The sequence below is a fragment of the Sebastes umbrosus genome, chromosome 14 (assembly GCF_015220745.1).
Source record: "Sebastes umbrosus isolate fSebUmb1 chromosome 14, fSebUmb1.pri, whole genome shotgun sequence".
Taxonomy (NCBI): Eukaryota; Metazoa; Chordata; class Actinopteri; order Perciformes; family Sebastidae; genus Sebastes; species Sebastes umbrosus.
The window spans coordinates 360-14,754 of record NC_051282.1 but is presented as its reverse complement, the minus strand read 5'-3'; the positions used below and the strand labels follow the sequence as shown (position 1 = coordinate 14,754).

The window sequence follows — 14,395 nt, the reverse complement described above, 5'->3', positions numbered from 1 at the left end:
GCATTAAGCTTGTTGATATGTTATGTATATGTTTGACAGACATGTGCTGCTGAATGTGATCTACAAAAAAGTCTCTTGGACCACGAAAGTCCACCGACTAAATTTTCCGCCATGTTGAATTTTTTGAAAAACACATTTTTGACATCTCCTCCTAAACCGTAGGTCTGATTGCTGGCATATTTTCTGCGAATCATTATTGGACCAGGCTCATCAAAGGTTGCATAAAGTTTGTTGATATGTTATTGTGTTGTGAAGATATTGACCAATTAATTTTTAAGGGGCGGGCTCAGCACATCAATAGACCTAAGCCTTTGGCCCATCATCTCCAAACTTGCAGCATATGTTCACAAGAGTAGTTGAAACATCCGCTGAAAGTTTCATTCAAATCGACCACTAGGCGGGCGCTTTGAGCGATAAAGGCTATAACCCGCGAAATGCGCTTGCGGCTTTAATTCATTTTAAATTGATATAACTATGTGGATGTGGAAATATGTTTTATATATTTCATGTTTATTCTTTTACAATGTAATTGTAACCTGTTTTGAAATGTACGAGCACAATGTACAACTCTAGTTTTCATCACTAAGCCAAAGAATGCATTTCTCCTCAAGAAACACTGAAAAGTGGATTCATATGAAAAATGTGAAATTTCTTCACAGAAAAACATTTCTTGCATTGGAAACACACAAAAAAGGATAAATATGAAAGGGAACACAGTTTTCCAAAATCTAAAATGATAGTTTTGGACTCCAGGCATCAAACTGTCAGTCTGAGCTGAATTCCATGTAAAACGTTAGTTTTCATCACTAACTCGCTTAATATGTCTTTCTCACCCAAAACCACTCAGGAACGCATTTCTCCTCAAGAAACACTGAAACGTGCATTTACATGAAGAATATGTGATTTATTTACAGAAACACATCTGTTATACTGGAAACATACAAAAAAGAGACAGAATATGAAAAGAAACATTGTTTTCTCAAATCTGACATTAGAATTCACTTCCAAGTATCAAATCTTCATTCTGAGCTCAATTCTATGCAAAACTCTTGTTTTCATCACTAAAATCAGTTAATATCTCTTTCTCTCCAATAAACCACACAGAAAAGCATTTCTCCTCAAGAAACACTGAAAAATGCATTTATATGAAAATGATGTGATTTCTTCACAAAAGAAATCTCTTTTATTGGAAACATACAAAACAGGATGAAAATGAAAGGGAATATATTTTTACAATTTTTTTACATAATAGTTGGCCTTTCTGCATCAAACCTTCACACTGACCTCAATTCCATGTAAAACTTTAGTTTTCATCACTAAACTTGCTTAAACTGTTTTAAAAAAAAATCCATTGTATGATATGTCAAAAGATTTCTTGAAAAAAAAGTCATAAGCATGTCGAAAAAAATCCATGAAATAAATTAAATTGTATAATATGTTGAAAAAAATCATTTAAAAAAATGTATCGTATAATATGTCGAAAAATTTCTTGGAAAAAAAGTCAAAGTATAGTTTTTCAAAAAATGTAATGAAAAAAAAGTTATAGTATAGCATTTTGAATTTTTTTGGAAAAAAATACAATATTGTATATATATATCAGATATTTTTTTTCGGACAGTTTTTTCAGACTTCTATTGTCCGACATTTTTCAGACTTCTTTTGTCCGACATTTTTCAGAAAATGTCGGACAAAAAAAAGTCTTGAAAAAATATCTGAAAAATGTCAGAGAAAAAAAGTCTGAAAAAACTGTCCGTAAAAAAAAATCTGAAAATGTCTGAAAAAAAAGTCTGAAAAAAAAGATCTGAAAATGTCTGAAAAAAAAGTCTGAAAAATGTCGGACAAAAAGCCCGAAAAAAAGTCTGAATAAAAATTCTGAAAAATGTCGGAGAAAAAAAGTCTGAAAAATGTCGGACAAAAGAAGTCTGAAAAAACTGTACAAAAAAAAAGATCTGAAAATGTCTGAAAAAAAAGTCTGAAAAAAAAGATCTAAAAAGAATATCTGAAAAATGTCGGACAAAAAAAGCCCGAAAAAAAAGTCTGAAAAATGTCGGACAAAAGAAGTCTGAAAAAAAAGCTCTGAAAAAAAAGTCTGAAAAATGTCAGACAAAAGAAGTTTGAAAAAAAAGTCAGAAAAAAGATCTGAAAATGTCTGAAAAAAAAGATCTTAAAATTGTCGGACAAAAAAAGTCTGGAAAAAATATCTGAAAAATATCGGACAAAAGAAGTCTGAAAAAATGTCCGAAAAAATGCCCAAAAAAACCCCCGAAAAAAAGTCTGAAAAAAAAGATCTGAAATTTGTCGGACAAGAGAAGTCTGGAAAAACTGTCCGAAAAAAAGATTTGAAAATGTCTGAAAAAAAAGTCTGAAAAAAAAAATCTGAAAAAAAAGTCTGAAAAATGTCTGAAAAAAAGCCCGAAAAAAAGTCTGAAAAATGTCGGACAAAAAAAGTCTGAAAAAAAAGATCTGAAATTTGTCGGACAAAATAAGTCTGAAAAAACTGTCCGATAAAAAAGATCTTAAAAAAATATCTGAAAAATGTCGGACAAAAAAAGTCTGAAAAAAAAGTTCTGACATTTGTCGGACAAAAGCAGTCTGGAAAAACTGTCCGAAAAAAAAAGATCTGAAAAAAAGATCTGAAAAAGTCTGAAAAAAAAGATCTGAAAATGTCTGAAAAAAAATTCTGAAAAAAAAGATCTGAAAAAAATATCTGAAAAATGTCGGACAAAAAAAGTCTGAAAAAATGTCCGAAAAAATGCTCGAAAACCCCCCCGAAAAAGAGTCTGAAAAAAAAGATCCGAAAAAATTCTGAAAAAACCCCGAAAAAAATTCTGAAAAATGTCGGACAAAAGAAGTCTGAAAAAACTGTCTGAAAAAAAAGATCTGAAAATGTCTTGTTACGGTCTCAGAAGTGACCGTTCGTTATTGTTTATATTGTTGTATGTTGCTGTGCTGCGCTCTCCCTGTGCTCTTTTCTTTTGGTGCGCTCTGCTGTCCCGTCGCTCCAAGAGGACGTCATGTATAGGGGATTCCCTTCGGGGCCACGCCTCCGGAACGCCCTCAGGTGGATGCCCTTCGTTTCGCGCCGTTTGTGGTCCTGCCTCTGACACGTCACATGTGATTAGCCAATCACCAGCCGGCTGTGCCGTGTGGAAAGAATTAAAGTCCAGCTGTGACTAGACCAAGGCGGGCAGTGATTTCAATTGATCTGTTCCCCGTGCCTCTCGATTATTGTGTGTGGTTAACTACCATATTGTATATAGGTCCTACTGGAGTCAGGGGACTTTAGATTGTTACCATATTGTGTATAGGTCCTACTGGAGTCAGGGGACTTTAGATTGTTAATGTTAACTCGTATGAGGTACTTGTGTGTGTTCATATTTTGTTGTGATTAGAACAGTTGTGTAAGTTTGTCTGATTGTTAGGATTATTCAGGGCTAGGGTGTGAGCCTTTGTTGTCTCCTTTTCGGCCACCCTAAACCCTCATTTTCATTTAGTATTAATTCAAACCATTGTATGTTTTATTTTGCTTTAATTTCAATCACCCATCAATAAACATGTGATTGCCTGATAACATCGGCTCAATGTTACTCCCTTTACCCCTACACCAACTCCGGGTTGTAACAGTCTGAAAAAAAAGATCTGAAAATTGTCGGACAAAAAAAGTTTGGAAAAAAAGATCTGAAAATTGTCGAACAAAAAAAGTTTGAAAAAAAAGATCTGAAAATTGTCGGACAAAAAAAGTCTGAAAAAACTGTCCGAAAAAAAAGATCTGAAAATGTCTGAAAAAAAAGTCTGAAAAAAAAGATCTGAAAAAAATATCTGAAAAATGTCGGACAAAAGAAGCCTGAAATAACTGTCCGAAAAAAAAGATCTGAAAATGTCGGACAAAAAAAGTCTGGAAAGAATATCTGAAAAATGTCGGACAAAAGAAGTCTGAAAAAACTGTCCGATAAAAAAGATCTGAAAATGTCTGAAAAAAAAATCTGAAAAAAAAGATCTGAAAATGTCTGAAAAAAAAGTCTGAAAAATGTCGGACAAAAAAAGTCTGAAAAAAATATCTGAAAAATGTCGGATAAAAAATGTCTGAAAAAAAAGATCTGAATAAAAGATCTGAAAAATGTCGGACATAAAAAGTCTGAAAAAAATATCTGAAAAATGTCGGACCAAATAAGTCTGGAAAGAATATCTGAAAAATGTCGGACAAAAAAAGTCTGAAAAAAAAATCTGAAAATGTCGGACAAAAGAAGTCTGAAAAAACTGTCTGAAAAAAAAATATCTGAATTGAAAAATGAATTAAAGCCGCAAGCGGCATTTCGCGGGTTATAGCCTTTATCGCTCAAAGCGCCCCCCTAGTGGTCGATTTGAATGAAACTTTCAGCGGATGTTTCAACTACTCTTGTGAACATATGCTGCAAGTTTGGAGACGATGGGCCAAAGGCTTGTGAAGTTAGGTCTATTGATGTGCTGAGGCACGCCTCTTAGAAATGAATTGGTCAATATCTTAACAACACAATAACACATCAACAAGCTTTATGCAACCTTTGATGTGCCTGGTCCAATAATGATTCGCAGAAAATATGCCAGCAATCAGACCTACGGTTTAGGAGGAGATGTCAAAAATGTGTTTTTCAAAAAATTCAACATGGCGGAAAATTTAGTCAGTGGACTTTCGTGGTCCAAGAGACTTTTTTGTAGATCACATTCAGCAGCACATGTCTGTCAAATTTCAAATTGATAGGACTTATGGTGTGAGGGGGCTGGCCTTGAAAAATTTTATAGCGCCACCATGTGGCCAATTGTTTTCATATTTTATGTGAAGCATTATGACATGTACAGTTATGGTACCAAGTCTCATGTCTCTAGCTCGTTCCAGCTCACAGCAAATTGAGCAAAGGCATAACTTAGCATAAAATGCTAAATAGGCCACGCCCACATGCACCGATCAATATGACACTATAGATCTTGGTTAATACTTGCCCCCAGAGTATGTGCACCAAATTTGATAAAATTCTGTCCACCGGATCTTGCGATACAAGTTTCTGATATTTGTGGCGCCCCCTATGTGTCAAGCAGAAAACGCTTTGGTATGCCTCTTCCCAAACATGTACTGAAGATATCTACCAAGATTTATGATGATTTGACTAATGGTCAATGAATTATGGCTAATTTCCTGCTAAGCCCCTCCAATTGAAAAATTTGTTGGTCAACAGATTCATAACGCAATAAGGTATCAACACGCTTTATGAAACTTTAGATGACATTAGCCCAATAATGATCCACAGAAAATTTGGTAGCAATCGGACCTACGGTTTAGGAGGAGATGTCAAAAATCTGTTTTTCAAAAAATCCAATATGGCGGAAAATCTAGTTAGGCTATCTGGTTAGTGGTCTGAGCAGCTTTTTTGTAGATCACACGGAGCTAGACATGTGTGTCGAGTTTCAAGTCAATCAGACTTACGGTGTGAGGGGCGTGGCCTTTTCAAAATCGCGTGTTTGGGCGTTAATTACAGCGCCATCATGTGGCCGATTGGGGTCATAGTTCTTGAGAAGCAGCTGCACATCATTCCAGTTCCTATGCCAAGTTTCATGTTTCCATCTCATTCCAGCTCACGGCAAATTGCGCTTATTCGGCAGACAACGAATAATAATAATAAATTCACACAAAAACAAACTAACTTAATGTAATGTAATGCAAAACTAATTAAATGTAATGTTTACAAGTGTAGCTAGTGTGTTTCTTTACCCTAAACTCCAAATGTCCCTTAGTTTTTATCTTCCCTCAACAACAGAAGAATCCCACATGCAGCTAACTATGCTCTGCTGCCACCTCCAGGAACGCCATGGAACACATCGGGCACGTTCCGCTCAACAAAGAGAAATGATTGAACATTTTTCCACACTGTGTAACAACTTTAATTATATTGAAAAAAAAGATCTGAAAATTGTCGGACAAAAAAAGTCTGGAAAAAATAGATCTGAAAAATGTCTGAAAGAAAGCCCGAAAAAAAGTCTGAAAAAATATCTGAAAAATGTCGGACAAAAGAAGTCTGAAAAAATTGTCCGAAAGAAAAGATCTGAAAATGTCTGGAAAAAAGTCTGAAATTAAAGATCTGAAAATTGTCGGACAAAAAAAGTCTGAAAAAAATATCTGAAAAATGTCGGACAAAAGAAGTCTGTAAAAAAAGTCTGAAAAAAAAGATCTGAAAATTGTCGGACAAAAAAAGTCTGAAAAAATTGTCCAAAACAAAAGATCTGAAAATGTCTGAAAAAAAAGTCTGAAAAAAAATTATCTGAAAAAAAGATCTGAAAATGTCTGAAAAAAAAGTCTGAAAAAAAGTCTGAAAAATGTCGGACAAAAGAAGTCTGAAAAAATTGTCCGAAAAAAAAGATCTGAAAATGTCTGGAAAAAATATCTGAAAAATGTCGGACAAAAGAAGTCTGAAAAAAAAGTCTGAAAAAAAAGATCTGAAAATTGTCGGACAAAAAAAGTCTGGAAAAAAAGATCTGAAAAAAAAATCTGAAAAATGTCGGACAAGAAGTCTGAAAAAACTGTCCGAAAAAAAAGATCTGAAAATGTCTGAAAAAAAAGATCTGAAAAAAATATCTGAAAAATGTCGGACAAAAGAAGTCTGAAAAAACTGTCCGAAAAAAAAGATCTGAAAATGTCTGAAAAAAAAGTCTGAAAAAAAAGATCTGAAAAAAATATCTGAAAAATGTCGGACAAAAGAAGTCTGAAAAAAAAGATCTGAAAATGTTGGACAAAAAAAGTCTGGATAGAATATCTGAAAAATGTCGGACAAAAGAAGTCTGAAAAAACTGTCCGAAAAAAAAGATCTGAAAATGTCTGAATAAAAAGTCTGAAAAATGTCAGACAAAAAAAGTCTGAAAAAAATATCTGAAAAATGTCGGATAAAAAAAGTCTGAAAAAAAAGATCTGAATAAAAGATCTGAAAAATGTCGGACCAAATAAGTCTGGAAAGAATATCTGAAAAATGTCGGACAAAAAAAGTCTGAAAAAAAAATCTGAAAATGTCGGACAAAAGGAGTCTGAAATAACTGTCCGATAAAAAAGATCTGAAAATGTATGAAAAAAAAGTCTGAAAAAAAAGATCTGAAAATTGTAGGACAAAAAAAGTCTTGAAAAAATATCTGAAAAATTTCGGACAAAAGAAGTCTGAAAAAACTGTCCGAAAAAAAAGATCTGAAAATGTCTGAAAAAAAAGTCTGAAAAAAAAGATCTGAAAAAAAGATATGTAAAATGTCGGACAAAAAAATTCTGAAAAATGTCGTACAAAAGAAGTCTGAAAAAACTGTCCGAAAAAAATGATCTGAAAATGTCTGAAAAAAAAGATCTGAAAAAAAAGATCTGAAGAATGTCGGACAAAAAAAGTCGGGAAAAAAAATCTGAAAAATGTCGGACACAGAAGTCTGAAAAAACTTCTATTGACTTTTTTTTTTGCCAATGATTCAGACTCATTGCCTCCACAAAGTACGGGCAGTGGAAGGTTTGAAAGTGGAAGTTTTACATGGAATTGAGGTCAGTGTGAAGGTTTGATGCAGAAAGGCCAACTATTATGTAAAAAAATTGTAAAAATATATTCCCTTTCATTTTCATCCTCTTTTGTATGTTTCCAATAAAAGAGATTTCTTTTCTGAAGAAATCACATCATTTTCATATAAATGCACTTTTCAGTGTTTCTTGAGGAGAAATGCTTTTCTTTTTTTTCTTTTTTGTTTTTTTTGAGAGAAAGCGATATTAACTGAGTTTAGTGATGAAAACAAGAGTTCTATTTCGTTCTTCCTGACTGCCAGAGGCAGTGTTTAACACTGGATGTTATCCATCTCGCGCACGCGCAGGTCGAGTATTTAATATCAACAAAGTCACATGTGACCTGGGATGACGTAGTTTATATAAGCCCACGTCATCATCAGAGATGTCCCTTGAATCTTCTCGCGGCAGGTAATCCGCGAATGCAGGTTGATTAAAGAGATAAGCCGTTGACTTTTCGCTGGAAGCCCTGCAACCGCATGGTTGGAGCTACGGTTTCGTCCTCCAAGGGCTGCGATTAGTTAATCACGGCTACACTCTAACACTTTAGACGCTGTAACACCGGTGTTTTCGCCGGTTCAATTCAGCGAGGCTAACGACAGGTGAGCTAGGATAACAAGGTGAGTATATCCTCCCGTCGTTAGAGTTTAAGTTACGTTTGTTGATAGGAGTCTGTTTTCGGTCTCCTTTATTGTTTATTGCCGCCGAGCTAAGTGTTTGCGCTACAGTATCGGCGAGCCTCCGTCGGACAACGAGCCCCGTTGGGCTGTTGTCGGCTAATTCATTTCCTTTTATAGTGTGTATTGCTCAGCAGCGAGTGATTTCGCTCATTAAAGCAGACATCTCCTTTGTTGATAGATAGAGCGACCGCTCCCCAGTAAGTGATTTCGCTTGTGGGTTAACTTATTTTGTGGCTGCTGTTAAAGGGGAAGTTATTATCTCCCCTGTCTTTTGTATAATAACAGTCCTAGTTCAAAGCTAGTGTCTAGTTACTGAGACAGTTTGCTGTTAAGCAAATTGATGTAATTTTTTTTTTTCTCTCTGTTACTAGAGAGTGCTTTCACTCCAGTGTAACCAATGATTTGCATAACTAAGTAAACACATTATATTAGTAAGATAAATACATTATTTAATTAAATATAAGAGTATAAAATTAATACTAAGAATTATTATAAATATCAGCAGCACCATGTTAGGTGAGCATGTTTGCCGTGCCTGCATGGCTCCACTGCTAGCTACTGATGGCCATGATGAATGCCCCACATGCCTCGGTGTTGTACACCTGAGGGAGGGGCTGTCCGACAGTCAGTGCATGAATTGTAGTTTTATGCCACGGGAGCTGAAGATAGCTCGATTAGCTGAGCTAGAAGAGCAGCTCGAGTTCCAGTTGCCCCTATCGGGTGTACCTTCAAATGCACGGAGTGGGCGGAGACGCGCCCCACCTAAGGGGGCCCCACCTACAAAAAAGGCACGGAAAGTGGACTGTTTGGCAACTAAGGTCGACACGCTAACATCAGAGTTTGCTGAGATTAAAGCGCTGCTCCTTAACCTTCAGCCAGGCAGGGTGAACGCAACCCAGAATGACAGCCCGCAGGCTATGACACCTACCCCACTGAGATGGGATGAGGATGCCCTGTCTACGAGGGCTTCCTGTAGCTAGTTCTGTGAGGACCGGCCTGGACAGGGAGAGCTAGTAGCCTCCTCCCACGCTTCTGACACCTGTTCCCAGCAGTCAGGAAGTGGGTCCAGGGCAGACTCAGAGTCTGCTCCAGCGACAGTTAAGCCAGTGGTCCGTATGGCTCTGGCACGCTTAGGCTTGGATGAGGCCCCGACTGCGGGCACCTCATCCAGTGCATTTTTTAGGTGGGCCCCGCCCCTGGCGGGTTTCTCTGTTCCACCCTCCCAGCCATACATTGACGAGCTCCACAAATGCTGGCCAGACCCGAAATCGCTTCCCCACCACACCACTGACGGCAGGGCCTTAGCTTCAATGCAGAACGCTGACACTTACGGACTGGGTAAGATGCCAGCAGTGGAGCCATCTATTGCCGCCCTTATTGTGTCTCCCAATGAGGTCTTGAGGCCTGATGCTCGCTGTCCCAGGCCCCAGTGTCGCATCACAGACGACTTTCTAGTCAAGGCTTATGAAACAGCGGCACGCATGGGCCGTCTTGGAAACTCTCTTTCCCACCTGATACTATCCTTGTCCCAGTCCCTGCAAGCTGCTGGCGTGGATGCTTCCGTCCAGAGCCTCAGTGATGCATCCCTGCAGGCGTTCGGTCTTATCACAAGGGAGCTTGGCAGACTAATGTCGACCCTTACGCTGACTCGCCGGCAGGTATGGCTGGCCCAATCTCCGCTTTCGGAGCCGGGCCGGAGAGCCCTCCGCACTCTCCCCGTGGTTCCGGGGGAGCTGTTTGGCCCAGCAGCACAGCAGGCCTTGGAGCGGGGAATCCAGGCGAACCAGACTCGGCAGCAGTTTGCTAGCTTCCGGGAACCTACGCCTTTATTGCGACAGCGGCCCCCACAGGGTGGTGGTACCAGTCGCCCTCGGCTTCCAGCTCGTCCTGATACGTACCCGAGGACCTCGCAGGCTCCGGCACGGCCGGTGCCTCAAGCGAGAAGGGGTCGGGGGTCAGGGTATCGCCCCCCCAGGTACCCAAAGGGCCAGAGGGGAAGATCCTGATGCCCCGGGGCCGGCAGTCGGACGCTTCTCCCAGCAGCAACTCAGCTGCTGGGAAAGCAGCACTTCAGACCCTTGGGTGGTGGCTACGCTTTCCCAAGGGTACAATCTCCAATTCCGACGCCGGCCCCCAGTTTTCAGTGGGATCAGACTGACCACGGTCAGAGATCCCACAAAGTCCCAGGCACTCAGACAAGAAATATCCACCCTCCTGGGGAAGGGTGCCATCGAAGAGCTGGGGCAAGAGACACAGCAAGGTGGGTTTTACTCAGTTTATTTTCTGATTCCAAAGAGAGAGGGTGGGTTTCGCCCTATACTGGACTTACGAGGGCTGAACACATTTCTGAAGGTGTTGCCCTTCCACATGCTGAGTACAGCAGATGTGCTCCAAAACGTGACACGGCACAGTTGGTTCACATCCATCGATTTGAAGGACGCATACTTTCACGTCCCAATAGCACTATCTCACAGGCAGTACCTGCGCTTCGCATTCGAAGGCAAGGCCTTCCAATTCAAGGTGCTCCCATTTGGTCTTTCCCTTGCTCCACGGGTCTTCACAAGGTGCATGAGGGCGGCACTCGCCCCAATGCAGGCCAGGGGTATGCTTATCCTCCCATACCTGGACGATTGGCTAATTTGTGCTCTGACCAGGGAACAGGCAGAGCGGGACACTGCGTCCCTTCTGCATCACGTGACGAGGTTGGGCCTTACCGTCAACCATGCCAAGAGTTGTCTCATACCCAGCCAAAGGGTAGTGTTCATTGGTTTAACTCTGGACTCCCGCCATATGCTGGCCTTCCCAACACCAAGACGAGTAAACGCCATACTCCAGCTCCTCCTCCGGTTCCGGAAGAACAGGAGGTTGAGGTACAGCCTGTTTCTCAGGCTGTTAGGTATGTTGACGTCAGTAACATCAGTAGTGCCACTGGGCCTCCTGTACTTACGGCCATTCCAAATTTGGATCAATTGTCTCCAATTAGATCCAAAGTCCCACAGATCCAAGAGAGTCAGGGTGTCCAGCCGATGCCTCCTTGCATTGCGGCCATGGAGAGCCGGGGCATATCTGGCCAGGGGCATCTCATTGGGTTCGATTCCCTCACGTCGCGAGGTGGTGGTGACCGATGCTTCGCCCTCCGGCTGGGGGGCAGTATGGCAGCACAGAGCGATAAGGGGGCTCTGGACAGCACAGGAAGCGGCGGAGCACATAAATGTGCTCGAGCTCCGTGCTATATATTTGGCACTTCGCAAATTCCTACCACATTTGAGAGGCAGGCATGTTGTTGTACGGTCAGACAACAAGTCAGCTGTCTACCATGTAAACCGGCAAGGGGGCACCAGATCAACCCGGTTGCTACAGGTGGCACGGAGACTTCTGGTATGGGCTTTCCCTTGTTTTTCCAGCCTCAGGGCCATGTATCTGCCAGGGCCACAGAATGTGGTGGCAGACTTTCTCTCCCGCCAGAAACCCCCCGCGGGCGAGTGGAGGCTCCACCCAGAGGTGGTAGAGGAGATATGGCGCAAATATGGCGCAGCAGAGGTGGACCTGTTTGCCTCAGAAGCCTCAACGCACTGCCCTCTTTGGTTCTCCCTGACGGAGACAGCAAGCCCGTTGGGACAGGATGCCCTGGCACACCCATGGCCAGATTGCCTCCTCTATGCCTTCCCACCATTCCCACTGATAGCAGTAACGCTACACAGAATACAGCACGGCAACAACAGACTCCTGTTGGTCGCCCCAAACTGGCCGGGGAGACCCTGGTTTCCAGGGATGCACAGGCTTCTGGACGGAGTTCCATGGTGCCTGCCCAAGAGGCAAGACTTGCTCTCACAGCTGGGGGGCCGCATCTGGCATCCGAACCCGGATCGCCTACAGCTTTGGGTATGGCCCCTGAGGAGCCGGACCCACTCCTAAGGGTATGTGACCAGGCGGTAATTCAAACCATTTCTGACTCAAGAGCACCCTCCACCAGGGCACTGTATGCCAACAGGTGGAAAATATTCTCAGAGTGGTGTAAAGTTCATGAGGAGATACCTCAGAGTGCCTCTGTGCCAATAATACTGAGATTTTTGCAGTCTTTGCTGGAGAAGAAACTCTCTCCTTCTACCTTGAAGGTCTATGTAGCTGCTATTTCAGCCGAGCATGTCAGAGTGGATAACCAGACCGTGGGGTCTCACACTCTGGTGACCCGATTTCTTAAAGGAGCCCAGCGGCGGAACCCCCCGCAGGCTGTCAAGGTTCCCTCGTGGGAACTGCCTCTGGTGCTAGAAGCCCTTTGTCTCCCCCCCCTTCGAGCCTCTGGATCAGTCGGGGCTGGAGTGGTCTTCAGTAAAGGTTGCTTTCCTTTTGGCGATGGCATCAGCAAAACGTGTGAGTGAACTTCACGCCTTGTCAGTGAGTGAAACGTGTATTCGCTGGAACTCGGATGGCACAGGGGTAGCACTTTGGCCTAACCCATCATTTTTCCCGAAGAGGTTGGCTCCGGCCCACTCTAATCAGGTCATTGAGCTGGCAGCTTATGACCCTTCATGCCTACAGGGTGAAGATGCTAAGTCAGCAGAACTGCTCTGCCCAGTGAGGGCCTTAAGGCATTATATACAGGTGACTGCGAGCTTTCGCCGCTCTGATAGTCTGTTTGTCTGCTATGGGGGCCATAGGAAAGGGCACACCCTGTCCAAGCAGAGGCTTTCCAGGTGGATTGTTCAGGCCATTGAGGAAGCATACAGGTCAAAAGGACTGCCTTTACCTCTTAATATCAGAGGCCACTCCACCAGGAGTGTCTCCACTTCCTGGGCAGCACTACGGGGGATCCCCCTAAGTGATATCTGCGCTGCGGCCAGCTGGGCTACTCCATGCACCTTTGCCCGTTTTTACAGGGTCAATGTTGCTGCTCCCCATGCAGTAGCATCGGTGGTCTTTCAGGAATCCACAGGCCGTTCCCGGTGAGGTGGGTTTTCCTCGTGACTACGTTGGTAGTCGTCATCCAGTGTTAAACACTGCCTCTGGCAGTCAGGAAGAACGAAATAGAACGAGAGTTACGTATGTAACTACGGTTCTATGAGTTCTGGATGACTGCCAGAGTTGGCTGTCACTCGGAATCTTGGCGAGAAGATTCTGGAGGGACATCTCTGATGATGACGTGGGCTTATATAAACTACGTCATCCCAGGTCACATGTGACTTTGTTGATATTAAATACTCGACGTGCGCGTGCGCGAGATGGATAACATCCAGTGTTAAACACTGCCTCTGGCAGTCATCCAGAACTCATAGAACCGTAGTTACATACGTAACTCTCGTTTTGCATAGAATTGAGCTCAGAATGAAGATTTGATGATGGGAAGCGAATTCTAATGTAAAATTTGAGAAAACAATGTTTCTTTTCATATTCTGTCTCTTTTTTGTATGTTTCCAGTATAACAGATGTGTTTCTGTAAATAAATCACATATTCTTCATGTAAATGCACGTTTCAGTGTTTCTTGAGGAGAAATACGTTCCTGAGTGGTTTTGGATGAGAAAGACATATTAAGCGAGTTTAGTGATGAAAACAAGAGTTTTGCATAGAATTGAGCTCAGAATGAAGATTTGATACTTGGAAGCGAATTCTAATGTAAAATTTGAGAAAACAATGTTTCTTTTCATATTCTGTCTCTTTTTTGTATGTTTCCAGTATAACAGATGTGTTTCTGTAAATAAATCACATATTCTTCATATAAATGCACGTTTCAGTGTTTCTTGAGGAGAAATGCGTTCCTGAGTGGTTTTGGATGAGAAAGACATATTAAGCGAGTTTAGTGATTAAAACAAGAGTTTTGCATAGAATTGAGCTCAGAATGAAGATTTGATACTTGGAAGAGTAACATGGAGGAGTAAGGATGAACGACATGGACAATCGAAATGGAGGAGTGACATGGAGCAGTGACATGGAGGATCGACATGGAGGATTGACATGGAGGAACAACATGGAGGAGTCCCTCCTTCCCATGTCCCTCCTTCCTGTGACTCCTCCATGTAATTCCTCCATGTCACTCCTCCATGTTACTCTTCCATGTCACTCCTCCATGTCACTCCTGCATGTCGATCCTATATGTCACTCCTCCATGTCGTTCCTCCATGTCACTCCTCCATGTCACTCCTTCGTATCACTGCTCCATGTCGATCCTCC

The 14,395-nt window shown here is 41.7% G+C and overlaps 1 protein-coding gene across 1 annotated transcript; it reads left to right on the top strand.

The window, feature by feature from the left end:
- Window positions 1-9,344: 9,344 nt before the first annotated feature.
- Window positions 9,345-13,080, top strand: LOC119501232. The gene is made up of 2 exons (XM_037791466.1): window positions 9,345-10,027; window positions 10,068-13,080. The coding sequence occupies exons 1-2, from the start codon at window positions 9,345-9,347 to the stop codon at window positions 12,142-12,144; spliced, it is 2,760 nt and encodes a 919-aa protein (XP_037647394.1). The 3' UTR covers window positions 12,145-13,080.
- The last annotated feature ends 1,315 nt before the right edge of the window (window positions 13,081-14,395 follow it).